At 42.5% G+C, this 26,788-nt stretch overlaps 1 protein-coding gene across 2 annotated transcripts in view; it reads left to right on the forward strand.

Moving 5' to 3' along the window:
- ABCD3 (ATP binding cassette subfamily D member 3) overlaps positions 1-6,759 on the forward strand; it is a 65,530-nt gene extending 58,771 nt beyond the window's left edge. Inside the window, exons 22-23 of one of the 2 annotated variants that reach the window (XM_055340056.1) lie at positions 2,952-3,008; positions 5,182-6,759. In XM_055340056.1, the coding sequence (XP_055196031.1) occupies positions 2,952-3,008; positions 5,182-5,259 (135 nt within the window). In that variant the 3' untranslated portion in view covers positions 5,260-6,759. The other variant, XM_055340057.1, reaches the window with a different exon arrangement.
- Positions 6,760-26,788: the final 20,029 nt, after the last annotated feature.

Consider the following 26,788-nt stretch of genomic DNA (forward strand, 5'->3'; position numbering starts at 1 on the left):
AAGTGAGGTCATTGATCAGCATCTCCTGGGAGGTTGTGAGAATGCAGACTCTCTGGCTCTACCAAATTAGAGTCTACATTTTAACTACATTCCCAGAAGATTCAAATGCACATTAAGGTTTGAGAAGCATTGGTATAATGATGAAAGAAAAAATTTGCTACATTCATCTTTGTAGGAAGATTTTTCTTTACTGATTTTATTTCTTTACTGATTTGTTTTCTAGAATCAGTTTTGGTCATTTATAATCTTTTTATGTAGCTGTTCGTATAAACTTTCAGATTTATAGGTATTGGAGATGTGGTCTCTATTTAATCAGTGATTTATTTATTAAAAGATTTTATTTATTTATTCATGAGAGACACAGAGAGAGAGGCAGAGACTTAGGCAGAGGGAGAGAGAGAGGCAGGCTCCCTGCCTGATGAGGGAGCCTGATGTGGGACTCCATCCGGGCACCCTGGGATCATGCCCTGAGTTGAAGGCAGATGCTCAATCACTGAGCCACCCATGTGTCCCTTAATTACTGATTTAGAGGCTCTTTGCTGGTAGTTTTGACCATGTGATGTCCCCTTACATTTAGTTATAGGCTATATGTCCCCACATAAGATGCATTTTTCCTCTAAAGCATAGATTCCATTTAAAAGGAAATTCTTTCGGGGCCCCCATTTGATAGTTTAAATTATATTACTATAATAGCAGTTACATATGTATAAGCATGAAATGAGGTATGAATTCCTTGAACTTAGAGCTCATTTACAGCCACACAACGAATATAAATTTAAAAATTAAGTACAGACAAAACACAGTTTCAAGTTGGTAACATTAAAGAGACCTCTGATATTGTTTTGCTGAAATTAAACCACTAGTTTGGGATTTAATTATGGAAAGATATAGTCTGAGGTCCAGATCGTGTATTTTGAATTTTGCTAATGTGTCTTACTTACTTAAGTAATTCTATCAGAAAGAATGCTTTCATTAAGTTGAGATCTGATCCAGTTATTGTAGAATCATAACAAATAGTATCTGAAGTGAGCTTTCAAAAATCAGTGTTGTACTGATAACTTATTTTGTCATGCAGTTTGTAACCAATTTGAGAACCTTTCCACATGGCATTCAAAGTTATGGTACATTAAAAGTTTTAAGTGCTATCAGTTTATTTATTTATGTTTTTTTTTTTTTTTTTTTTTAGAGAGAGGGAGAGCACAGGGGACGGATGGACAGAGGGAGAGAGAGAACCTTAAGCAGGCTCCATGCCCAGCACAGAGCCTGATGCAGGGCTCGATCTCATAACCCTGAGATCATGAGCCAAAATCAAGAGTTGGACCCTTTACCGACTGAGCCACCCAGGTGCCCCAAGAGCTATCACTTTAAATAATCACTTGGTTTCAGCGGAAGTATAAACACAGATTTGGGCACTTAGATTCATGGTAGAAAAGTTCCAGAAAATACTTAGCCTAATTTTAAAAAAATTATCAAAATGAAAATAAAATTAGAACTCATGGTAAAATTGTCTGGGATACTCCAGTATTTATTTCTGTCAGCCTTGAGAGATCCATTTTAAGAAACTGCAGTCTAGAGTAGGGTTTCTCTCAGTCTCAGCTCTGTTGGTATCTTGGGCTGGATAATCCTTAGTTGTGAGGAGCTGTACTTTGCTTTATAGGATATTTGACAACATCTGATCTCTATTCATTAGATGCTAGTAGTGCTTTCAGTTGTGTCAAAAATGTCTCCAGACATTGCTAAGTGTCCCCCAAGGACAAAAAAATCCCCCCCACCCCCAGTTGAGAACCATTGATCCAGAGCATCTGCAGTTATATTGATGAATGGTTTTTTTTAATAGTTATTAGAGAGCCCTAAATCTTTATTTATAGTGTAAAAACCAATAAGGTTTTAAAACTGAAAGATTTTTCATTATTTTATAGTATGCTCAATGGGGTAGCCAAACTTTGCCTAAACTAACAAAAGATGTTTTTTTATTTTAAAAAAGTTTTTAAAGATTATTTATTTATTTGAGAGAGTGAGCGAGTATTAGTAGGGAGCAGAAGGAGAAGAAGCAGACTCCCTGCTGAGCAAGGAGCCCCATGTGGATCCCAGGACTTGAGGATCATGACTTGAGCCAAAGACAGACGCTTGACTGACTGAGCCACCCCACCCAGGCGCCCCAACAAAAGATATTTAACCTCTTACTTGTCTCAGTGTCCATGTTCTTCCGTGTTGCCAAAGAAACATACTTAGTTGTAGAATTTTGCCCTAGAATTCTGATGTTGCTTTTCCAAACTCTGAACTCCAAGACGCATTCCAAAACAAGGGGTTCCAATAAAAGATTATGAGCCTGTATTTGAAAAATAGACTGACTGTAGATAGTACTATATTGAATTAATTTTCCTGATTTTGATCTCTTGCTATTTTTCTATTTTTGTGCTTTTGTCATACATTTTTCACAATAAAATAGAAACTGTCAGGATGTATATTTTCTGCCCCAAACAAAATAGTACATTTAATGCTAGTACCCATTAGTTTTTTTTTTTTTAAGATTTTATTTATTTATTCATGAGAGAGAGAGAGAGAGAGAGAGAGGCAGACACAGACACAGGCAGAGGGAGAAGCAGGCTCCCTGCAGGGAGCCTGATGTGGGACTCTATCTGGGGTCTCCAGGATCACGCCCTGGGCTGAAGGCGGTGCTAAACTGCTGAGCCACCCAGGCATCCCCTAGTTTTTTTTTTTTTTTTTTTTTCTTAAAGAATTTATTGATACTTGTGTGTTTTTATTATGTGGTAAATGGTCTGTACTTTGCATTACCTTGAACATTGGCATCAGTTGTAATTTTTTCTTTCACACTGATTTTTAACTATAGCTTCTGAAGATAGTCATTTTAATAGCTTAGAATATATAGATGAGTTTAATTTGTGATTCTGTTTTATTGGTATAAAACTAAATCACTTTCTTTGTATTAGGTTGGCATCACCCTCTTTACTGTGTCACATAGAAAGTCTCTTTGGAAACACCATGAGGTTTGTATTTCTTATGTTGAATGGTATAGTGGAATTTTATTTTATTTAAATTCAAGTGATTGTAGTTTTAAATTTCTTGGTGTATGTTCCCTTATAAATACATACCTTGAAGGACAAAAGGTGGTTCTATTTCAGTTCTATAAAATAAAATAGGTTTTCCTTAAATACTATTGTAGTTGTCAGTTTTGAAAGCTGTAATACATATAAACAAGCCCTGGTTGTATTTGAGATATTAGAGAACTAGTTAGTGGTTCTCCGTTTTTATAAATGACTATTGTATAATAACTGACTAAAATTTACACAACCTTATCACAGCTCTGGCTAAGTAAAGTTTTTCTTACCACCCAGTATTGACAGAAAGGAAAGAGTCTTAGGAAGGATTAGATGGCAGAAAGTTTAGGGACATTTTTAGCGAGATCCTGTCTGTAAGGAGAAACTGAATAATGTCAGCTGTGTTTATCATTGCCCTGTAATAAAATAGAATCATTAAGTAGTCACTATAATTTACATAGAGATTACAGTGAGGTTTGCACTTGTACAGATCCCTTATGTATTCTGGTGTTCTAGCAGTGCCATTCTTTTCAGTTCTTTTTTTTTTTTTTTTCCTTTTCAGTTCTTAATGTAAAATAAACCCCCAAACTAACCCTATTAACTCCTTTCCCCTCCCCTCTTCTCTTCCCCTCTCTCTGTCTCTCTCTTTTCCTCTTTCCTTCCTTGTCTTTTTTCCTTCTGAAATGATAAAGACATTTTGAGTAAAAGAAAGGGTTTGAGAGAAATCAGAACAATGGAATGGGGTGTCTTGTTCCATAAAATACATTCCGGATAGAGCAGCTTTTTTGCACGTACTGGGCTAAATGTCCTTGAGGGATACAGAGTACTGTTTTTGCCCTCAAGAACCTTATAGTAAGATGAGAGTGTACACATGGTAAAATGAAGACTGTGGGATTTGAAGTCAGAACACCTGGGTTCAAGCACAACTGTTTCTGGCATCAGTTGCTTCCTCATATAATAAAGTTATTGATCCTTACCTTCCTGTCTCCTAGGTTACCATGAGCATCGAAGAGGTAGCTTGTATAAGTATTTAAAAATATGGAATTCTATACAGCTGTGTGACTTTTAAAGATACCTTTTATTATTATTTTTTAAAGATTTTATTTATTTGAGAGCACGAGCAGGAGGCAGGGAGAGAGAGAGGCAGACTCTTGCTGAGCAGGGAGCCCAGTGTGGGGCTTGATCTCAGGACCCTAGGATCATGACCTGAGCTGAAGGCAGACACTTAACCAACTAAGCCACCCAGGAGCCCTTACTTTTTATTAGCTTAAAACATATTATAATTTGTCCATTTTTCATGAGTGAAATGAGAAATTGAATAACTAATAAAGCAGTTTAAAAAGTATCCAAGCCTTTGCATTTTCTCAGGAGCTCATAAACATCACAGTCACATGGCTGTGAGAGTGCTTGGATTTGACATCCCCTCTTCTTCTGGTGGTGGAGATAAGCACAGAATATCAAGCAGTGATTATGTGAAGGAGGGATGACACAGACTGCAGTGTCAGACTAGAATAGCTAAGAAATAATAATACAGAAGATGGAAAAAGACATCTTTTCTGTAAATAAAAAGCTGCTAAATGAAACAGAAACCTTTGTAACTGCTGTCCTAAGTGTCTTCACAGGATGGGTTATGCAGGCGTACTGTATAGTTCTTTTCCTTCTCTACTGAGACCATGAACAAACAAAAAGCCTTAAGTTAGAGGTTCCAAACTGATCCAGGAAACCAGATAAAGGAAGTATTCGAGACTGCCCTATTGAATAGGCTTACAGTTAGCACAGTTCAGCCTGTGGTACGTCAGATCCTTGGTGGTGGGGTTACGGAAGCATTCTGATTTGTAGGAAGCCTATACATTTGGTTCCCTTCAAAATAATGAGGAATTCTGGTATTTAAGTTTTCATGAAGGAAGGTACTGTGTCCACTCCAAGCAGAATAATATTGTTGTTATTTTAAAAAGAAAAGACTTCCTCATTTAGTCTTACCTTTCTGAGTATAAAACTTTTGAAGGTATTAGTGGCTTAAAATAACCTCCATTTTCCTATATAATCATCTCTACATAAGTTCCTGACAAAAAGGAAATTCTTTTAGTCATTGATGTTTTTTCTCTCTGCTTCTTTCCCATAGTACTACCTGCATATGGATGGCAGAGGCAGTTATGAATTCAAACAGATAACAGAAGATACGGTTGAATTTGGCTCTTAGAATCCCGAGAGCTGTACTGCTTCAATGAAATCATTACAGAACACACTTAGAAATACACAGTACATTGTAAAATAAAGCTGAGCTTGTTTTTTTTAAACAACAAATTAATTAGATATGAAATAATTGAGAACAAGTTGTTAAACCATTTAATATTATATAGGATATTGCTAATTGTGTATATGTTGGTTTAATTATTAATATGTACTAAGAATGTCCTTATTCTTGTGGTTAAAAACCTGCCTAAATTAAATTGGGCTTAAATCAGTGTAACCTGATTCATCCTGGGATGTAAACCATTTGAAGTCAGCTAATTTGACTTTTATGGCTCTATTTTTTCCTTCAGTGAAGAACCCTTTTTAAACCTGGGGTCATCATTTATCCTGTTATAACAAGATAGTCTTGAGTTTCATTTTCTTGTGCTCCATGATAGTGGCAAACAAATCATAGTATATTCTCAAAATGTACAACACCAATGCATAATAGCATTTATTACACAGTGGCAGATTTCTTTAGCTGCCACCATTATACTCATTCCTTGTATAGATCTTGGGGTACATTTGACTCCAGGAAAGCCATTTGAATTTTCTTTGGCCAAATAATAAATGTGCCCCTCTCAGTCTGCAGTATTGAGTTGTTTGGGGGGGTTCTTTGTGGGGATGTAACAGAAACTTATGTGCAGTCTTGCTTACAAGGGGTGGTTACTGGTTTCACACCTAATCTTCCCAATGTTTGGGATATTAAAACACAAAGTCCCTGTATGTCAAGTTCAAGGTCTTTAAGAGTTTCAGATTTTTTAAAAGAATTGGATGGATCTGTGTATGTTAGAAGCCCATTCATTAGACGTACGGTGGATACATGGTGTTAAACTCCAAATGAGCCATAGGAATGCACTACATGAAGTAATGCACTGAGTATGCAATGTTATCACTGTCTTTGACCGTGATTTTATGTTTAAAAATGTTATAATTACGCACATGGGTGAATTATGTTTCCTAGGCACTGGTTTATCTCTGTGAATCTTGAATAACTTTTTTATATTTGGTTATTATGTCGAATTATCCTAAAAGAAATTGATTTCACCTCACCAAACCACCATTAATGACTTACATGTATTATTTGCACAGGGAAAACTGAAACTGAATATTATCAATAAGCTAGATATGAAATCAGTTTTATCAGAGTAGGGTTCAGAAATGGGCATTTTATATTCTTGTTCCTGTGTAACGATTTTGGTTTTTTTGCAGAATTAACTCTAAGAATCACCGGCTACCAAAGTAAAACTCGATATACTGATTTCCATAAGACATAACATTCAGTTTTTATCATTCTCTTTGGCAAACTTGTCTACTTACTCATTCTGTTCAGATTAAAAATAATCAGAAATCCTGTACAACCTTGGTTGCTCTTTTTATTCTGGCATCTAAAAAGTGGGTAGTTTATACATAGTTCATACAGTTTTAATCTTGAAAAACACAAGAATAAAGTGACAGTTAGAAATCCCTTTTAGCACCCAATGTCTCTTTTTTAAAAAGTTCCATCAAATGTGATTTTTAACAGAATGAATTTCTCTTTTAGAAAAGTCACATAAAACCTTCAATGTACCAAGGCACCTGGCTCAGTCGGTGGAGCATGTGACTCTTGATCTCAGGGTCATGAGTTTGAGCCCCGTGTTGTGTGTAGAGATTACAAGAAAAAAAGTGTAAAAACCTCCAAACTTTCAGTGTACCTCACAAATGCTACCCAATAGCCAGGGGACCTTAAAAGATATCAGGCCTGGGAAAGATTTTAAATTATGTGGGAAGTTTGAGATTTTCAGATTTCTAGATTACCGTGAACCTACTAATAACTGCCTCCTAATTCCTTCTGTAATGGATTCTTAACATGATAAAACCATTTGGGGTTTCTTGTTTTCTTTATTTTTAATTCCTTTTAAAATTTAACAAACATTAAATTGCCTTACCATTTGAGGCATAAAGGAACACCCTTCTCCTGGAGAATCACCATATACATAACATAACTATGGTTCTAAAAACACCAACAGTAAAGAAATCCAGCATTTCTAGAACACGATTGACCATGAAACACCTTTTTCCTTATAATTTGTCTTAGCATCTTCTATAGGCTGCACTTGGAAATGTCAGTTTAATCTGAAAAATAAGTAAATTTCACCTGTGAGCAACATACTGCATCCCAAGTGAACCACTCTGTGTTCTAATACCAAGCTTCTACTTTTCCTACAACAGAAAATAGGGGTGTAAACAACTATGGTTGTTTGCTGTGCATTAACAGAATAAAATATATCTAGGGTTTGCCTCTGCAGGGGAGGCAAAATTTTACCTCTATCCTCTTTGTGTTTTTGGCTGGGTCTAAGAATTAAGTTGACATAAGACAGGGAAACAGGAAGGAACCATAAAAGTTTATTGAATACAAGTTATAGGTGATAGGGAAGCCATCGTAAGGAGATGGCCCAAAGAAGTGGCAAAACCTAAAGGCTTTTTATGCAAAGTGGAGCAAAGAGAGGCAATTGTGGAAAAGTTGAATAAACTGTGTGAGGAAGCCAACGATGAGTGGTAATTTCCTTTTGGTTTAGGGGAGACATCTTCCATATAGGGACCAGTATTAACTTGTTTTCAGGAGGAAAAGGAGAGTCAGTACCCTTCTTGCACCTGTTTTTTTTTTTTTTTTTTTTTTTTTTTAAGTGTCTTTAGCTCAAAAATAGTCATTACACCAAAATGGGATATTCTGGGGTGGTATATTTTGTCACCCTCCTCCTTGTTCACCTCATAATGATTAGCATTTGACTTAAAACTAGTGATACTGTAGTGTCTGTCATTTCCTCATGGAATTTTTAAACTTTTAAATGTGTTTGTAATTTGTCTAAAGGCAGAATGTATTCTGTTAGGTGGACTTTATCATTGTTGGAAAACTTTACATTTTTACCTACATCAGTCAATTTTCACTTGTGAATAATTGAAATATTCTGACCTATAAATATCATATGCACGTCACTTTAAAAAAATCTATTATCAAAAATCACTGAAAAAGTCAATTTCTTATCCTTAGGGGGAACCATTTTTAAAATCTTTTTTTTTATTTTTAAAGATTTTTTTTATTATTTATGAGAGACACACAGAGAGAGGGGTAGAGACACAGGCAGAGGGAGAAGTAGGTTCCATGCAGGGAGCCCGACATGGGACTCGATCCCGGGTCTCCAGGATCACGCCCTGGGCTGAAGGCGTCACTAAACTGCTGAGCCACCCGGGCTGCCCAGAGTCTTCTGTTTTAAGCGCGGCTATAAATGGGGCCACAACCTGGCACAGTCTCCTTGTGCTCTATAAGAGAAGCAGTTTAACAATAACCTCAAGTGCATAATCTTTTTCACTTGGGGCCTGTTCCCACAGCGCCCAACTGTCTCACCAGTGTTGCTGGATTGGCGTTGCTGCCCCATTGGGAGATCCACCGGCTGCACTGAACCTTTTGTTCAGAGGATCCTTCCATGGAGGTAAGTGGTGCTGATCCCACAGGATGGATGTAAGAGTTACTCTTTCAGTTGTCTCACAAAGTCCGGGCAATTTGGGGGCGAGGGGACTCATTTAGTGAAGCCTAGCTCGTTCAAGTCAAGCTGGTGGATTGAATGCCCCTTCAAGTTCAGCCTAAACATCCGAAGGGTGAAGGGTTACAGCACCTGACATTTAGAGACTCAGAAGCTCCAGCCCAGCAAAGTAGGTACAATCTGTGGAGGGTTCAGTTGAGCAAAACCTGGGTACCTGGTGGTTTGGTCTAATTGGCAGGGGCACCTGACATTGCTGTGTTAAAAACCCATCACCTTTCCCAGAAAGGCTGTGAGATTATCTAAAAAGGCATACCAATTGGGACCTTGAGGCCCAAGGTAATCAAGTGGTCCTTAATACCTATTCCATATCTCAAAGTGCTCCAGATATCTGCAGAAAACTTCAGAAATTGGCAATAGGTCCCAACACTATTGGGAAATTGTTAAGAACAAGTAGATTGAATAGTTAAAAAATCCTACAGGTAAATTTATAAATGGCTTCCAAAATCTGTGGTAACCTACAACTTTAAGGTTTTGCTGGATTAGATGATGAACTGGGTTAAATTCACTGGATATCTAAGTAGGAGAAACTATGCAAACATTGATTACTAAACATAGGCTTACTCACTTTGGTCCTGTTACAAAGAAACTAATGATAAATTGGGTCTGTTAGTAAACATGTTTTATGCTTTATCAAAAATAGTACTGTGAAAAGTACATGTTTCTAGGAATAGAAATAGAAATTTTCTGAGCTGAAGAATTATGGTGTAATAGCTCACAATTGCTTTCCTACTTAGTTTTTCTTTTTTCTTTTTTTCCCCTTCTTAGTTTTTCTAGAAATTAAGGTCTCTAAGCATTAAGAATTCTAATAAATATAATTAAGACTACTGGGAATAATATGGGAAACAACTCTGTATGCAAGGAAAGTAAGATATATGTTTTTGGTAAGAAAGGTGTGAGGAATGGAAATACATTTTTGTTGAGGGAAAAAAAAGTAACTTTGTCCTAAAATGAGACTGGTTGTCTAGGAGAGGGAAAACTTAGGACAAAATCTGAATGTAAAAAGAGAGCTGTAGAAAGTCTGTAAAAAAGGAATCCCTGGCAAGTGCTTTACACCTGATTGAGACTGAGATAGGACTGGATGAGTTTTAAGAGTACATTAGTATAAGGGCCTGGCTGGCTCCGTCAGAGGAGCGTGTGACTCTTATTTTGGGGTCATGGGTTTGAGCCCCACAGTAAGTGTAGAGATTATTAAAAAAATAAAGTTTTAAAAAAAGGTATGCTGGTATAGGTTGGAATTTGGCCTACTCTTGATAAGAAATTGTCAACATAGTTTTTCTTTATCTACCATGGAAAAATGGTTTCTGTGTGGGTCTTTGATTACTTAAGGAAACTGAATCTTCTTAATATTAAAAGAGTTAAGTTTTGTTAGCAAGTATAATTTCCTGTAGAATCTGTTATTGCCAACCTGGTTAAAAGTTTTGTAATGAACTAGGATCCTACTTAGACATGTGCTTTAAAACCTTCTGATATTTTTGGACAAACTTACCCAAATTCAAAATCTAAATGAAGACTTTTTGACTAATTAGGCTTGTTTATTTGGTTTATCATCAACTAAGTGATGATAAAGCTTCTTAGGCTATATTGTGTGGAATGCTATGGCTGTTCTAGAAATTATATAAAATCCCTAAAATTCTATTAGGTGTCAGTATAATGTCATGACTTGTAATTCTGATTATTGAGGTGTTGAATGTCACAAAAATACTATAGCCAGCAAGGAATATATAAGGTATTAAAAGAAAAGGCCCAAATGTCAAAGGATGCTGTAAAATACTTGGAGTTTATTATGTCTGAGAGGCAATGGGGTCTTCTTCAGGAAAGGAGAACGTGTCAGCTGGCCCCATCAAGGACCCACAAACAGTTGTGTGGGTTTTTGGGAATGGCCGTTTCTTGTCACATCTGGATTCCTAACTTTGCCGATTGCAAAAACCCCTTTATGATAAACTTAAAGGACCTGAGACAGACCCATTGGAATGGGATGAAGGCGCTCAACAAGTGTGGAAGCTGTTGCCTTCCCCTCTGTACTGAAATCAAGCTTCACCTGTAGGAACGTGGTGGACCTCAACACTGGGTCGCCACAGGACCAGTTACACCCAATACAGACAAGGCCCCACCTCGTATGATTAGCCACACGATCTCTGAAATTAGAGGGAGTCATGCCCTGGATCCACCACCAGTGAAAAAGGCGCCCTCACAACAGGACAACAAATACACCTGTGAGCCACTTCTAGACCTGATGCTTCTGGTCTTCGGTAAGACCGCCATGGATAGAGGTACTCAGGTTTGTACTCTGATGGTCTCAATCTGGACAATACTAGTTCTGCTGTTCTGGTTTCTTCAATCTTACTGTTTGCTGCCAGGCCCCTTGAGTGGATTAAATTATTATTTTCTCTGTGACTGTTCAATAATGAATGGCGCAGATCATGGTTCACACGTGATAGAATGGAGAGTTTTCTGGTTGTCTTTGCTTTGTTCCTCAGCTTCTAGAGACTGGGCATGATGATTGAAGCCTTAAGATCTTAAGATGGGGACACCTGGGTGGCTCAGTGACTGAGCATCTGCCTTTGGCTCAGGGCGTGATCCTAGGTCCAGGGATCGAGTCCCACATGGAGCTCCCTGGGAGGAGCCTGCTTCTCCCTCTGCCTGTGTCTCTGCCTCTCTCTGTGTGTCTCTCATGAATAAATAAATAAAATCTTTTTTAAAAAAAGATCTTAAGATGAACACTCTCCTGATACTAGTTTTGTCACGACTGTTCTAGGAATATGTAAAACTCTCAAACTATCAGCACACCGGAGCACTGTTGGGACTTAGATTCCCTGGTGAATAGAAGTAAGAAATGGTAGACTGGCCCTGGACTACCTGGTAGTGGGAGAGTGTGCAGTAATGAACGCTTCGGGTTGTACCTGGATTCGTAGAAGTAAACATGAAGAAAATCTTCGGTCAGGCAGCTTGGCTGCGTACCATCAGAGGAGATGTTCCGTGGAGGACTGGCAGGCCGTCGGCATGGTGCTCCCCAGCATCGTGTAGTTCCTCCCCTTTCTGGGGCCCCCAGTGATCCTGCTATTCTTACTTTTTGGAGACCATATACTCCACTGTTTGGTACAGTTTGTGGCCAAGCGTATAGAGGCCGTGAAACCACAGATGGCGGTACCACAAGGGTATGAACAGCGGGGGGTGGAATGTGGTCGCACGCAGGTGTCAGACGAGCTGGGAAAACAGATTGCCCCCCTCTGAATCCCTGTGACGACACGCATGTGTGGCAGGAAGTAGCTGCAGATGGACCTTTGCCCTGTGCCCCTCAAGAATGAGGAGCGGAATAAAACTAGAGGAGGGATTTTGTCACCAACCTGACTGACCTCCTGAACTCCTAGAAGCTTCTGCCTGTCAACCTTACCTTTTACAAATTAACAAACTGCTAGAACAGAAAAAAAAATTTTTTTGAGGAACACACCTGAGCAGATGAATCAAAGTGCCAGAAAGTGCTTCTGCCTCTTTATAATGTTAAGATGACCCTCTGAAAATTCATCCCAAGTCCTAAAGAAAAGGAACCTGTTTTCCCCTGTTCAGGGACTCACAGCTTTGGGAATTATTCCCTGTGATCTCCTTTTTTTTGTACAAATAAGGTGACTTTGTGAGGCAACTCTACCTGGTAGAGTCTGTAGCTCACCGAGGAGAGGACCCACTTTAGTCCTGCGATGATATTCCTGCCACATCCTCCACATAGAGTTAAATTATTTAAAAGGAATTTTAGACACTCTATTGAAGTATAATACATATGCAGGAAAGTCCATAAATCGTAAGCTCGATGAGTTTTTAGAAAGTGTGCACGCTCATTACTACCCTCCAAATCAAGAAATAGAACATTGTCACACCTCCGAGGCTGCCCTCATGCCATCTAATTGTTAGCCTCCAAAAGCCACTCTTCTTGCTTCTATCACATAAATTGCTTTGCCTCTTTTTGAACTTCATATACATTAGATACCCCTTTGTGTATGGCTTCTTTCCCTCACCCTTGTGAGACCGATCCATTGTTGATGTGGCAAGAGTTCCCTCATTTTCATTGCTGTATAATATTTAATTATACGAATAGACTATACTTTGTTCATCTTACCATGGATGGGCATTGGTTCTTCTGCGTGAAGCTGTTCCACGTAGTCCTTATCAACATTCTTATGCGGGACGCCTGGGTGGCTCAGTGGTTGAGCGTCTGCCTTTGGCTCAGGGTGTGATCTCGGAGTCCCAGGATCGAGTCCCGCATCGGGCTCCCTATGTGGACCCTGCTCCTCCCTCTGCCTATGTCTCTGTCTCTCTCTCTGTGTCTCTCATGAATAAATAAATAAAATCTTAAAAAAACATTCTTATGCAAATCTTTGGGTGCACATATGTGCGTGTTTTGGGAATGGAATGTGTCCAGCTTTGTTATGTATTGCAGACTGTTCTCCAAAGTAGTACCATTTTTACGCTCCCAGCATCAAGTGTATGAGAATTCCAGTTTTCCCAGTCCTTGCCAATATTCATATTGCTAGTGGTTTTTTCTTTTTTCTTTTTTTTTTTGTGTGTACTTTAGCCATCAACAGCAAATTACTGTGGCTTCACTCTGCATCTCCCTGACCAGTAATGAGGCTGAACTTTTGCGTGTTTATCTCCCTTTGGAACATCCTCTTTTTTGAAGTGGCTATTTAAATCTTTGGGCCCCCTTTTACAAGTTGTCCTAGTGCTATTACAGATTTTTATGTATTCTGGGTATGAGTCTTTTATTGGATAAATGTTCTAATATCAGACAATGTAGACCTTAGGTTAATGAGCATTTCTAAAAATTCAGAGGCATATTTCATAACGAGAAAAAGATTGAACCAACAATAATAAATACACAAACAAAACGCCACATAAATACTTGAACGCAATAAACCAACTTGACCTAACCTATGTACGTGGCAACTGCAGAATTCTTACAATCCCTGAATATGTTTGATCTGTCCATTTATTTAAGACTTCCTTAGTGTCTGTCGGTAATGTTTGGTAGCTTTCTCTTTCATTAGCTCTATGTATAGGCATTTGATGTTTGTAGTGTCCTGGTGCAAATTGTATCCATTTAACATTTCTTTTTCTAATTGTTGCTACTGAGTAGAAATGCAGTTGATTTTTGTATATGGATCTTAGTGGACCATAATTTTGTATATGGACCATCCTTGGAAGATACAAGGAAGATCCTTGTATCTTCCAAGGATGGTCCCATGAATAGATCCCCCATCTCATGCGCTCTGGACAGTGTAGTGTCAGCATCCTCCACGGAGAGGTGAGGTCTATATTCCCTCCCCTTGGACCTGGAGACCTTTGTAATTTGTTACAAATAATAAATGATAAGTTGGGAGATTTGAGGGTTGACCAAGAAGGAGATGGGATCAGGAGAGGCAGTAACACACAAACTTCATATGGGTGGCACTTAGATAGTATTGCCTGGGAGGGGAAGTTCCTCCCAGTAACAGGGTCAAAACACATAAAAACTGACCGAACTAAGGAAAAATTAGTTCCAGAGATGGTGGTGTGGGACCGCCACCCATGAGTGGAATAGGACAAGGGGACTCCCAGAGGGAAAGCGGAAATCAGGACTCATGTGCGTAGGTAATGGTGTTCAGCAGCAACTGCTCTGAAGGGCAGTGGTTTGGGCCTCATAGCTATAGGCTGGTCTTATCTATGCTTGGCAGATGTTCGAGGAAGTTTCACAGTGGTGGTGGGGGGGTTGTACATCAAGTAGGCTCTACCTGGCTACAGATTTGGGAGGCGGTTTGGACTATATTTAAAACAAATAGATATGTGAGGATTTGAGTTCGGCACTGGTGGGCTTTGGGCTGATGGTCCTGGTCTGCTGTGAAGAAGTAAACAGGCCATTGGAGGCTAATTTAGAGGGACCATCTCGGGCTTGTTTATAGAATATTTCTGCGACCAATAAAATACAGCAGAAGTTCAAGTTAAATCCTTTTAAATTAACAATCGGTGTTTGTTTTCTGATGAATGTATGATATGGTTCATTGCAGAGTCAAGTAGAGAACAGGGCTCCTTTCTTACGGTCTTTTCTCTCTAGTCTGATAGACTTCATTTTTTTTAACCTTGCGCCATCTGCCGTAATGATCATAACAGGTACTCCTTTATTATTTCTAGTTGTGCCACCATATTAATGTCTTCTTACTTTCCAGAAAGTAAGGCTTTCAGAGGCATATTTCAATGGGGTCTTCCTGGGGTCTTCTGTGTTCTTGCTTCCCTCTAGTTTTGGAGGCCGGTCAAGCTGCCAGCCCAACATGGAGCTCTCTTGCACTGGATCCCTCTGTTTTGGATTTATTCCTTTATTTAGTGGAACATGTCCTACAGTGGCTTCCTGGACAGGGTGCATGGGAGGAAAATTCTTTGAAGTCTTGTATGTCTGAAAATATCCTTATTCTGTTGTACTGGTGGGAAGTCAGCTGGAATGCCAAATTTATTATTTTTTAGAATTTTTTCTAAAGACTTTATTCATTCATGAGAGATACATAGAGAGACACAGGCAGAGGGAGAAGCAGGCTTCCTGCCAGGAGCCCAGTGCGGGACTCGATCCCTAGACTCCAGGACCACGCCCTGAGCCAAAAGCAGACAGACGCTCAATCATTGAGCCACCCAGGCATCCCCGGAATGCCAAACTTAAATTTTAGATAATTTTTCCTTAAAATTTTTCTTATAGTCATTGGCCTCTTATATTTATTTTCTGAATATCAGATTTGCTGTGGAGACTTTTTCTCCCACCCTTGTCTCTCTCAGGATTCTCCTCTGCCATATCTGGCAAGTCCTAGAGATCTCTAGAAAGGCAATTAATCTTCCTCCCCTTTCCAGTGCACATGCAGATAGAGTGTGGCTCCCTTGTCCATGTACAAACATTTTCTAAGCCTTTGTCCATTATTTACTGAAATCATTACTCCATTAATTTCCTCTTGTTTTTTCTCATTGTTCCTATGGATTTAAATCTTTTAAGTTCACTTAGTATGGTGTTAGGGGGGTCTCGGGAAGGAGAGGAGAGACACATGTTTCATCTCTAACCGGAAAACCATGAAGACTTTTTTATGTCCCTCTGTATATACTTTCCCTCCAAAAGCTTATTTTAGCAATAAAGAGAATAATATATTTAAGAAAACTCAAAGTGAATAATTGGACCATGATTTTAGGATGTTCTCTACAGCATATTATTTCACAGGGATTATGACCAGATTCATGATGCCTCATGGAACTTTCTGTTACTGCAGGTAAAGCTCCATTTGCTTTCCATTCTTGGAATGGAAGAGCAGGCTCCATGATCTGGTCATTCTGGTTTTCTGAAAATGCTTTTTTAAAAAAATTCACAGTCATCCTCAATTTAAAAATACCTTTAACCAATACTTTAAAAGCTATTTTTTCTTAAAAAGATATGTTTTTAAAGATAAATTAACTCTAGCCATTTTGCCAAATTGCTTTCTCTTTGAGATGTTTGAGGCAACACAAACACCAAACATTGTCAAATATACTTTATTTGGGGTGGTATCTGATGCCCCAGTTGTGGCTTTAGTGATGCGAGCATTCCCTCTTCCTGGAGCGCTCCTCCCATTTACCCCTCCCCCTCTCCCCCTTTGACTGATTAACTCTGTGTCCTTTAGCTGAGATTTTAAATAGCCCTTCTGAGTCTAAGTTAGATGGCCCCATATGAGTTCCCCCAAATACCCTATACTTTCCGTATCGTATTATTATCGATTGTTCTGTTACCATTACCTGTTTGACATTTTACCCTACAAACATAATGAGCTCTGAAAATGCTGGGATTGTGCTTGTTGTGTTTTGATCAAACCCACAATGCCTGGCACATAGTAGGTGCTTAGTATTAAAATAAATTAATGAATAAGTGAGTGAATTCAAATGCATAATCATGGTTTTTTCAAAGGCAGTTATGATCTGGAAATGGAGCCAAGACGGGTAAAGAACTATTTTGTACAACATTAAGGGTCCTAAGAAGGAGTGTAAGGTTGTAACGAGGTGGTGGGGAAAGTGCTGGGAATCCAGGAGAGGAAAGCTTCTGGCTAAGACCCAGGGAACACTATGAACTGCCTTGAAGGGGGGGGTGGTAGGTAGAAGCAAGGCATGTGAATCAATGGAATAGAGGCAGGAAAGCTTTTGGAGTTCAGAGAGCTGCAGATAAGGCAGGGATCCTCAAAGTCTCGTCTCTGGAAAATGGCAAAGTCCATCTTTGGAAAGAGTAATCTTTGCAATATGATCGTGGCTCTGCTTTTACCTTTGGCATGGATTAATAACTTGCAGATATTTAATAAATGACATATTTTATCAAGGCTGTGTAATTCTATCCATCAGTGAGGTGTCTGTCTTCCTTTTTCATCCTGTATCCCCTGCCCTGCATTCGTGAACTCGGGCAGAGGGGACTGAATGGTTAGGAAAGCACATAGAACAGAGCTTCTCAGACTGCAGGGAGTGTACACGTCGCCTGGAAAATGCAGATTCTGATTCAGTAAGTCTGTATTGGGGCCTGAGAATTTCCATCTCTCACTAGCTCTCAAATGATGCCACAGCTGCTGAACCCGGAGTCCACGGAAGGAGCAAGAGCTGGAGTGGAACTCTAGCTCTGGACTCGAGAGACCACCGCAGGTAGAGTTGCAGCAGGTTGGGGAAGGTGCTCTGGTCTAGTGATTCGGGCCCACCCTCCCGCCAGATGCCTTCATTCTCCATCACTTACCGGTGTTGGGTTTGGGGACTCCTTTCTTTTATAACCCGGTCTAGAAACATTCTAGAAGTTGCCAATCCAGAAGATGGCGCCACAATCTTAGTTATAAACCACACTTCCCTCTCCTGCTGTGACGGAAGGGAAAGCACTTCCTGCCTCTCTGAAAGCTACATTTCTAATTCTCTGGCTTAACACATGCTCAGGAAACAAGAGTTGCTTTGCAGATGGAGCATAGTTCTCTTGGTGGTTTCTGAAAATCACGTTGGAGAGAGAATGTCATGTCAAGACCTTTTCCTTAAAGCTTTTTTTCAGAACCCTCCTTAAAGTTTATTACATTTCGCATGTTCAAGATGAGTTGCAATTTCTCAGCTTCAAAATTCTTGGATTTTTTTTTTTTTTTAGTATTTTTATTTCCCCACAGGAAGAGTGTCATTTTTAACTGTTCATTATTGATGCTCTAATAACGTATAATCACGTAATTGAGGCTAAAAGGAACCGAAGAGCTTCAGGCCAATTAGTGCACTTGACAAGAGAGAAGACAGGCTTCCTGATTTCATTTAAGTCCTCTTGAAAGAGTTTCTGTTCCTGGCAAGGGGGAAAATGCTAACAGACTCCTATGTGACAAACGCTCACCTAGGCAGTGCACAGTCTACACATGGAGAATCTTATCTGGGCTTTATATAGTACTTTGATTTTGGCCTCACAGCAAGCTGCATTCTGACCTCTTCAAGAGCTAGAAATACCCCATGTAGGGCTATAGCTCTACTCTTACTGCAGTAAAAATTAGATTAAGCCAGTGGTTCTCAAAATTTATTGGGTATTAAAATTACTTGGAGGGCTTCTTATTACAGCACAGATTGCTGATCCCTATCTTATACTGAGTAAGGGACAGGCAGCGCTAGGCAAGTAGAGACAGAGGGCCATGGAATTAGGCTCATAGAAATCCCCAAAATGCTGAGATGTAAGGAAACCGGAGATAAGGGATTAGATCAGACCACCTGGCCCTGGATGCTAGGGACCATTTTCCTTTGGGGGCTACAATATATTTTTATTTATTTAATTATTATTATTATTTTTTATCAATGAGAGACACAGAGAGAGGCAGAGACACAGGCACAGGGAGAAGCAGGCTCCATGCAAGAGCTTGATGCAGAACTCGATCCCAGGACCCCGGGATCACAACCTGAGCCAAAGGCAGATGCTCAACCACTGAGCCACTCAGATGTCCCTTTTTCTCATTTTTATTTTATTTTATTTTATTTTATTTTATTTTATTTTTGTTTATTTTGGGGGGGGGGAGGAGTCTACAATATAATCACAGAAAATGACCAGACCACAAAGAAGTAAGTCATTAAGGGTGTTATCAATAGTCCTTGCTCAAACTAAGATGGCATAAGAATTTCAAGGCCATAATTATGCTCCCTGGTCAAGTTTTCAATAAGAGACCAGCCTAAAAGCCTTTGGTAGCAACTCTCTTGGGACCCCTCTCACTACTGAGAGCTCCCTCTGCATCCTTGTTTAGTAAACTTCCATTGCTTTACTCTCCTTCATCCAAGAGATTCATTCTTGGACTCTGACACAGAACCTAGCTTTCCCACAAAAATTACCTCAGGATGGATTAAAAACTTAAATGTAAGACCTGTACACGTAATGAAACTCCTAGAAGAAAACATAGGAACAAAACTCCTTAGTCATGTTTGGAAATCATAGCTAAAGCACAAGCAACAAAATAAAAAATAAATCAGTGGGACTACATTAAATTATAAAGTTTCTCCACAGCAAAGAAAACCACCAACAAAATGAATGAAAAGACAACCTACCAAATGGGCAAAGAAAATATTTGCAAGCCATGTACCTGATGAGGGGTTAATATCCAAAATATATATGGAACTCATATAATGCAACATCAAAAACAAACAAAAAACCAAAAAATGGACAAAGGACCTGAATAGACATTTTTCCAAAGAAGATATACAGATGGCCAACAAGTACAAGAAAAGATGCGCAGTGTGGCTAGTCATTAGGGAAATGCAAATTAAAACCATGATGAGATATCACCTCACACCTGTTAAAATGGCCATTCTCAAGAAGAGAAGAGATAACAAATGCTGGGGTGCAAGTGGAAAAGGAAAGAGAGCCCTTGTGCACTGTTGGTGGAAATATAAATTGGTGCAGCCACTGTGGGAAGCAGTATGGAGGATTCTCAAAAGATCTAAAAAAATAGAAATACCATCTGATCCAGCAATTCCACTGCTGGGAATGTATCTAAAGGAAATAAAATCACTAACTTGAGAAAGATGTCTGCACCCCATGTTCATAGCATTATTTACAACAGCCAAGACATGGAAACAACATAAGGACACGGAAACAGCGTAAGTGTCCATTGATGGATGAATGAATATAGAGGTTGTGGCACAATCGAAATATTTACTCAGCCATAAAAAACCCCCCAAGAACATTCCCAGTGAGGAGACAGATGCTCCCCCTGGGGGAGGGGGGGGACCGCACGCCAGGCTGACCAGCGAGCACTGCTGTGAGATGCACAGAAACGCCCTTAGGAGGGTGGGTCCTCAGAGTTCTCAACACAAGGAGAAAACCTTTTTTTATTTTTAAGATTTTATTTATTCATGGGAGACACACACACACACACACACACACACACACACACAGAGAGAGAGAGAGAGAGAGAGAGAGAGAGGCAGAGACGCAGGTAGAGGGAGAAGCAGGCTCCATGCAGGGAGCCTGATGCGGGACTCAATCCCGGTCTCCAGGATCACGCCCTGGGCCTAAGGTGGCGCTAAACCACTGAGCCACCCGGGCTGCCTGGAAATTTTTTTTAATTGCATCAGTATGAGATGATGGGTGGTAACTAAACTCATGGCGATAATCATTTCCCAACATATGAAAATCAAACCAGTATGCTGCACGCCCTAAACTTAATCAGCGATGTATATAAATGATTTCTCAATAAAAGTGGGTGGTGGTGGGGCAGCCCTGGTGGCCCAGTGGTTTAGCGCTGCCTTCAGCCCAGGGCCTGATCCTGGGGACCCGGGATTGAGTCCTGCGTGGGGCTCCCTGCATGGAGCCTGCTTCTCCCTCTGCCTTTGTCTCTCTCCTTCTCTCTCTCTCTCTCTCTCTCTGTCCTTCATGAATAAGTAAAATCTTAAAAATAAATTGGGGGGGGGGGGGAACCAGCACAGATTTCTAGTTCAGTAAGTCTGAGGTCGGGGCTATAGATTTGCTTTTCTCACGGGCTCTCAGGTGATGCTAATGCTGCCGGCTTGGGGATCCCCGCCTGTTGAGAGCCATTGGCTTAAGCTAACATTGGAGCAAAGTGAGGGGGGCACTGGGTGGCTCACACGGTGGCCTGTCTGCCTCTGGCTCAGGTCACGACCCTGTAGGCTCAGGATGGAGGCCTGCTTGGCAGGGAGTCTGCTTCTCCTCACCCTCTGTCCCTATTCATGTGCTCTCTCACTCACTCTGTGTCTTAAATAAATAAGTTACCTTTAAAAAAAAAAAAAAAGGACAAAGGGATGGTTTAGAAGTATCCAGCAAGAACACATTTCCCCAGGGGATCAGCTGTGCACGCGCGGGTTCACCTTTGCTACCGTGCAGGTGGCTTCCCTTTAGAAGGAAATCGTGGGGCCTGGCTGTTGGGGGGCGCGGATCTCGAGAACGCGGACAGCCGGTCGGGCACGGGGCAGAGCAAGCGGTCCGGGTGGGGCTGGGGCTCCCGGGGAGGCCGGGCCAGCCCTGCGGACCCCGACCTGCTGCGGCCGGACTTAGGGCCGTGCAAGCCCCTCTGCCTCCGCAGCAGCTGGTGAGGGAAGAGGGGGACTCCTGGTAAAACATTATGACGCCGCATTGACACTTTGACTAAGTGAGCTTTAGGGTCCTGTTTGCAGCCGGAATGGTGGGATGGTGTCCTCTGGACGAGCCACCTGTGCTGCTTCTGCGGGGTGCCCCCCCCCCCCGGCCTGCGGTCGTAGCTGATGCCCTGATGCCGGGCAGCGCGCCCTTCCCGGGTGCACAGGGCTGGCGCTCAGACAGCAGGTGCAAGGGGCGCCCGCAGCAAGGAGGGGGCCCCCGCATCCGCCTCGCCCCCGGCTGGAGGGAGGGGACCTGGGGCCCGGGGGCGGTCCAGGGCATCGCCCGATCACCCAGGAAGGTTCCTACCGGCCGGTGGAAAGGGAAACTCCATTAAAATGAAATCCAAGTGTTAGATGAAAATCACAACCGCTGCTGCACGGGCTGCGGAGGCCGTTCATAGGGGCGGGGGGCAGGTGCCCCCGGGAGAAGGCGGCCGCCGGGGAGACCCCCGTGGGCGGAGACAGCGGGTCAGCATCCCCTGCCTCTTCCTTGGAACTTCCGTGGATCCCCACGAAAGACGTGCCATCTCTGTTAGGACTCCCCGAGAGACCCGAGGGAGACCGACGGCACAGGGTCCCTCTGCGTGTGCTGCAGGGGAGCGCGGGGAGGGCAAGCCCACGGGGACCGCGGCACCGACCCCCCCACCCCCACCCCCGCCGTGCTCCTGCTCGCTTGCACCCCTGCCGCACCTTCACCTTCTCCTCCCTTAACTCAGCTCCGGAATTACTCTGGGGAAAGTTCTCTGCTAAGCCTGGTTGGAGGGTTGAGAACAGTACCCCTAAAAACATAATCTATGTTTTTACAAGAATAGCTATGCCCGCTGTGAGGAGGATAGACTGCAGGGACCAGACAGCAAGGCCAGCGGGGAGGCTGCTGAAATAATCCAGTAGGAGATGAGAATGACCAGAATTAGTGGGATAGCCAAAGAGGAGGTAACTTTTGGAACTGGGGTCTTTTTTTAAAGATTTATTTATTTAGTCCAGAGAGAGAGTGAGAGCTAGTGTGAGCTGGAGTGGGTGAGGGTGTGTGTGTGTGTGTGTGTGAGGCAGAGGGAGGGAGAAGTAGACTCCCCGCTGAGCACAGAGCCAGACTCAGGGCTTGATCCCAAGGCCCGGAGGTCAAGACCTGATCTGGATGCTTAACTCTCTGGACCACCCTGGCATCCCTGGAACTGGGGTACTTTAGAGCTGACCCCTTTGCCGATGGATTGAATGGGAGAAAAAGAGAAGTCAGTGATGACACCAAGGGTTTTGGCTTGAGCCAGTGGTGGTTCTACTCACTGAAATGGGAAAGACCGGGGGGTGGGAGAAACAGGTTTTAGGATTGGGAGAAATTATAGATTCTTTTTGGCCAGATTAAGATTGAGATGCCAATTAGACAGCCAGGTGGAGACATTGTGTAAGTAGTTTGGTCTGCAGTGCAACTCGTTAGGAAGAGGCTGGGGGCTAAGATACACGTGGGAGTCATCTGTATACAGGCGATATGGGCATAGTGCATAACAGAGTGAGATGATTGACAGAGCGAGATGGTAAGAGCCATGGGCCTGGCTATCGTACTGGGGAGTGATTATTGATAGGTGATAGATTGGGGGGCACTAAGGTAATCCAATATTTACAAGTTGATGGGGTCTAAGGAGTAGGAAGTGAGGAAGAAATCCAGATGAGGGCTTCTACAAAGTCAAAGGAAGATTATTATTATTATTTTTGAAGATTTATTTATTTATGATAGAGAGAGAGAGAGAGAGAGAGTCAGAGACACAGAAGGAGGGAGAAGCAGGCTCCATGCCGGGAGCCTAATGCGGGACTCAATCCTGGGACTCCAGGATTGCGCCCTGGGCCAAAGGCAGGCACAAATCATTGAGCCACCCAGGGATCCCCGGAAGATTATTTTTTTAAGATAGAAAATAATACAGTATGTTTGTGTTCTGATAGGAATACTTGAATAGAAAAGAAAAACTAAACAGTGCTGGCAAGCAGGGATAATTTCAGAGCAAGATCACTTAGTAAGCGAGAGAGCATGAACGTGGAAGTTACTTTACGATGTAAGCATTTTCTATTATAAGCTCACATTGCAGGCGCCTTCCTCCTCTATGTTTATTTTCCAAGGTCAGTGCTTGCACTGCATCAGTTAGGGTACTTTTTTTTAAATTTTTATTTATTTATGATAGTCACAGAGAGAGAGAGAGAGAGAAGCAGAGACATAGGCAGAGGGAGAAGCAGAGGGAGAAGCAGGCTCCATGCACTGGGAGCCCGACGTGGGATTCGATCCCGGGTCTCCAGGATCGCGCCCTGGGCCAAAGGCAGGCGCCAAACCGCTGCGCCACCCAGGGATCCCCAGTTAGGGTACTTTTGACAGCAAGTTGAAAAAGTCAAGAAAACCTGAGTCAAAGACAATCCAGTGGCTTATATCCTGTGGAAAGTCGATGGGTAGGGAGAACTTCAGGCAAGGTTTGATCCAGTAGCTTGATGACTTAGTATCCTTCCCTCACCCTGCACTGCTCTCCAGTATGTTAGCTCCAGCTGAGGTTGGCTCCATCTGTGGTTTCGAGATAACTGCTGGCAGCTCTGGGGGCCAGATGATCCTTCACTATATTCATCAAGAAAGAGCATCCCAACATTCCCAGAAAGAGCCCTGAGACTCACCTTTCCTAGACGAGGTTAGGTCATGTGCCTAAACCAACTTCTGCAGTCACGAGGAAGGAATGTACTGACTGGCAAAGCCAGAAACACCTAGATTCCCAGGTGAAAAGCAGGGGCTATGGGTAGGGGAACAAGTGTCCGCTAGTCCGCTATAAGCTTCTGAATGAAAGTCACATGGCAACAGTAACAAACCTCAGGCAACCACTGGAGAAGAAAGAACACCTGCTAAATACACATGTTCTGGAACAGGGAAGAATTACATTTGGGAGTGGATTTATTTCCTATTTCGTGGACAGGGATGATTGTGCCTTCGTTTAAGAGGCAGGTACTTAGATTATAAGCCGTCAGCTGTAACTAGGGTAAAACGTCTTTGGATTTCACAAGTATTAATTTCTTGTATGTAAGTCAAAGTGCATCAATAATTTAGGATGGTAAAAACCTATTTTCAAAGCCTGAAAGTTTATTTACTGACAATTGGCCTGATGATACTTTAAGGGCCTGGATACGTAATGAAGTACGACTTGGCCCTCCGGAGGGCAGCCGTTTGTGGCTGCCAGCCAGCAATTACCAGTAGCCTTTTCTGCTCCCAGTGCTGAGGATGGCATTGGTTTGGGCAGTGGATGTTCTGTTTCAGTGATAAGGACAGGTGGGGAAACCTGGTGGTGGGGGGTGGGGCGGTGGTGGAGGTGGAGGTGAAGGGGTGGTGTTGGGGGGGTGGGGGAGTGGGGGAGGTGGGGGGTGGTGGGGGGGTGGGATGGTGGGGGGTCAACGTGTGCAGTCCGAAGCCTCCGATGAGTGCACGTGGCCTCATTTGGACCTGCCAGGAATTCCTTGCCCGTGAACCCCCAGATCCCAGCTGCTACCCAGATCAGCTCTCACTCGGCCACTGCCGCCTTTAGGGGGTCCCCTCAAATTCTTCCCATTGAGAGGCCCGGAGCCACGTAACCCTGGAATCATTCCCGGCAGGGCAAGAGCAGCCTGGTGGAAGGAAACACGCAGTCAGATGCCCTCCCGGGACCTGTGGCCCCCCTGCCCCAGATCCTGGTCCCCGGGGTGGGGGGGCAGGGACTGGGGGGAGCCCAGAGCTCACTTGGCCGGCGCCAGGCTCTGTGGCCGACTCTGCCGCAGAGGGAAGCCTCCGTTGGGCGCAGCCTCTCGGGCGCCCGGTGCAGCTGCTTCGGGCCAGCAACCCAGCCAGAGTAACCCGGCAAACCTTGGTCTGCTTTCCTTTAGGTCTCCAAAGTTTCTGCCATTTTTCTCCTTTCTGGTCCGTTTTTCCAGGGACGGCAAAGGATTGTTTTCCCTGTTCTTCCAGAGAATGTGATGTTCTATCAAATAGAACATGCTTTAGAGTTTTAGTGGGAATGCTTCGAGTTCTCGGAGCAAAGGAACAGATGGACTTGAAATGTATGAACAGCTGGACAGTGAACTCATTCTTCCCTTATTTTAAGTGCTTGGTCCGTGTGTCCGTGGGGTCTGGTGGGGTGGGGTGGTGAGGGGTGGGGGGCACTTCCAGGTGGCTGAGCCGTCTGGATGCTCTTCCTAGACTGCACGGGCCCAGCCTTTCCCAGTAGGAGGCAAGCACGGTTGTGGCCCGACTAGGTGCCAGGAGCCTCATTTCCATCTCTAGTTAGAATCCTCTTTCAATACTTTTGTGAGATCAAGACGGTTCTGCTGCATTTTATTCGTATTTGAATGGTGGACTCTCTATGTCTATGCTCTAGAGGGAAGTAACATAGTCAACTGGGACTCGGCCATGAGCAGGAGCCTACTGGTCGGGTCTTCAAAGGGCCATAAACACGAGCCAGACCCAGTCCTACCCACGAGTTGCTCTCAATTTAGTTTGCTTTTTTCATTTTAAAGATGGATAGATTTATTTATTTATTTATTTATTTATTTATTTATTTATTTCACACACACACACACACACACACACACACACACACAGAGGCAGAGACATAGGCAGGGGGAGAAGCAGGACTCCATCCGGGGACTGTGGGATCACGCCCTGAGCCGAAGGCAGATAGATGCTCAACTGCTGAGCCACCCAGGTGTCCCAGTCTAGTTTGCTTTTAATGAACTCTAGGGAGCCTCCACTTCTCCCTCTCTCTCTCTCTGTCTTATATTGCCCTTTTATCTGATTTTCTTTCAAGATGATAGTCCAAAGAATCTTTCCTTTCTCCTTTCCAGCCTTCATCTGCAACTCAAACTAATGCCAATAGGAAATAGTTGCCCCCTCTAAATCTGCAATAGACTGTACAATTTTCTCCCATCCTGGGATACCATGTAGCCCTGCCATTGCTGTGTGACTGGTGGTGCCTCCCTGGAGGCAGAATATTGTCATGCGTGGTCGGGTGTCTTGCCCGGGGCAGTGGCATGTGAGCAGAAGTTTTAAGAGGTGTCTCAAAGCTTGAAGGCATGGCTGCCGTTGTGACTAGTTATTTGCTTTTCCCTCTGCCCTGACCCAAAGAGTCTTCCCCTTTGGTTTGGGTCCTAGAATGAGAACATAATTAAGAAGACTTGCAGTCAACTCACAATCATCAAACTAATGTAAGTGAGAATTCAAGATAATGTGGTGGGGAGCCACTGAGAGTTTTCGGGTCATTTGTTCCTGCAGCAGGGCCAACTAATACAAAGACCAAACCGTAAATAACAAAATGGAAGATACAATAAATACGATAG

Source organism: Nyctereutes procyonoides, unplaced genomic scaffold (assembly GCF_905146905.1).
Source record: "Nyctereutes procyonoides isolate TBG_1078 unplaced genomic scaffold, NYPRO_anot_genome, whole genome shotgun sequence".
Lineage (NCBI taxonomy): Eukaryota > Metazoa > Chordata > Mammalia > Carnivora > Canidae > Nyctereutes > Nyctereutes procyonoides.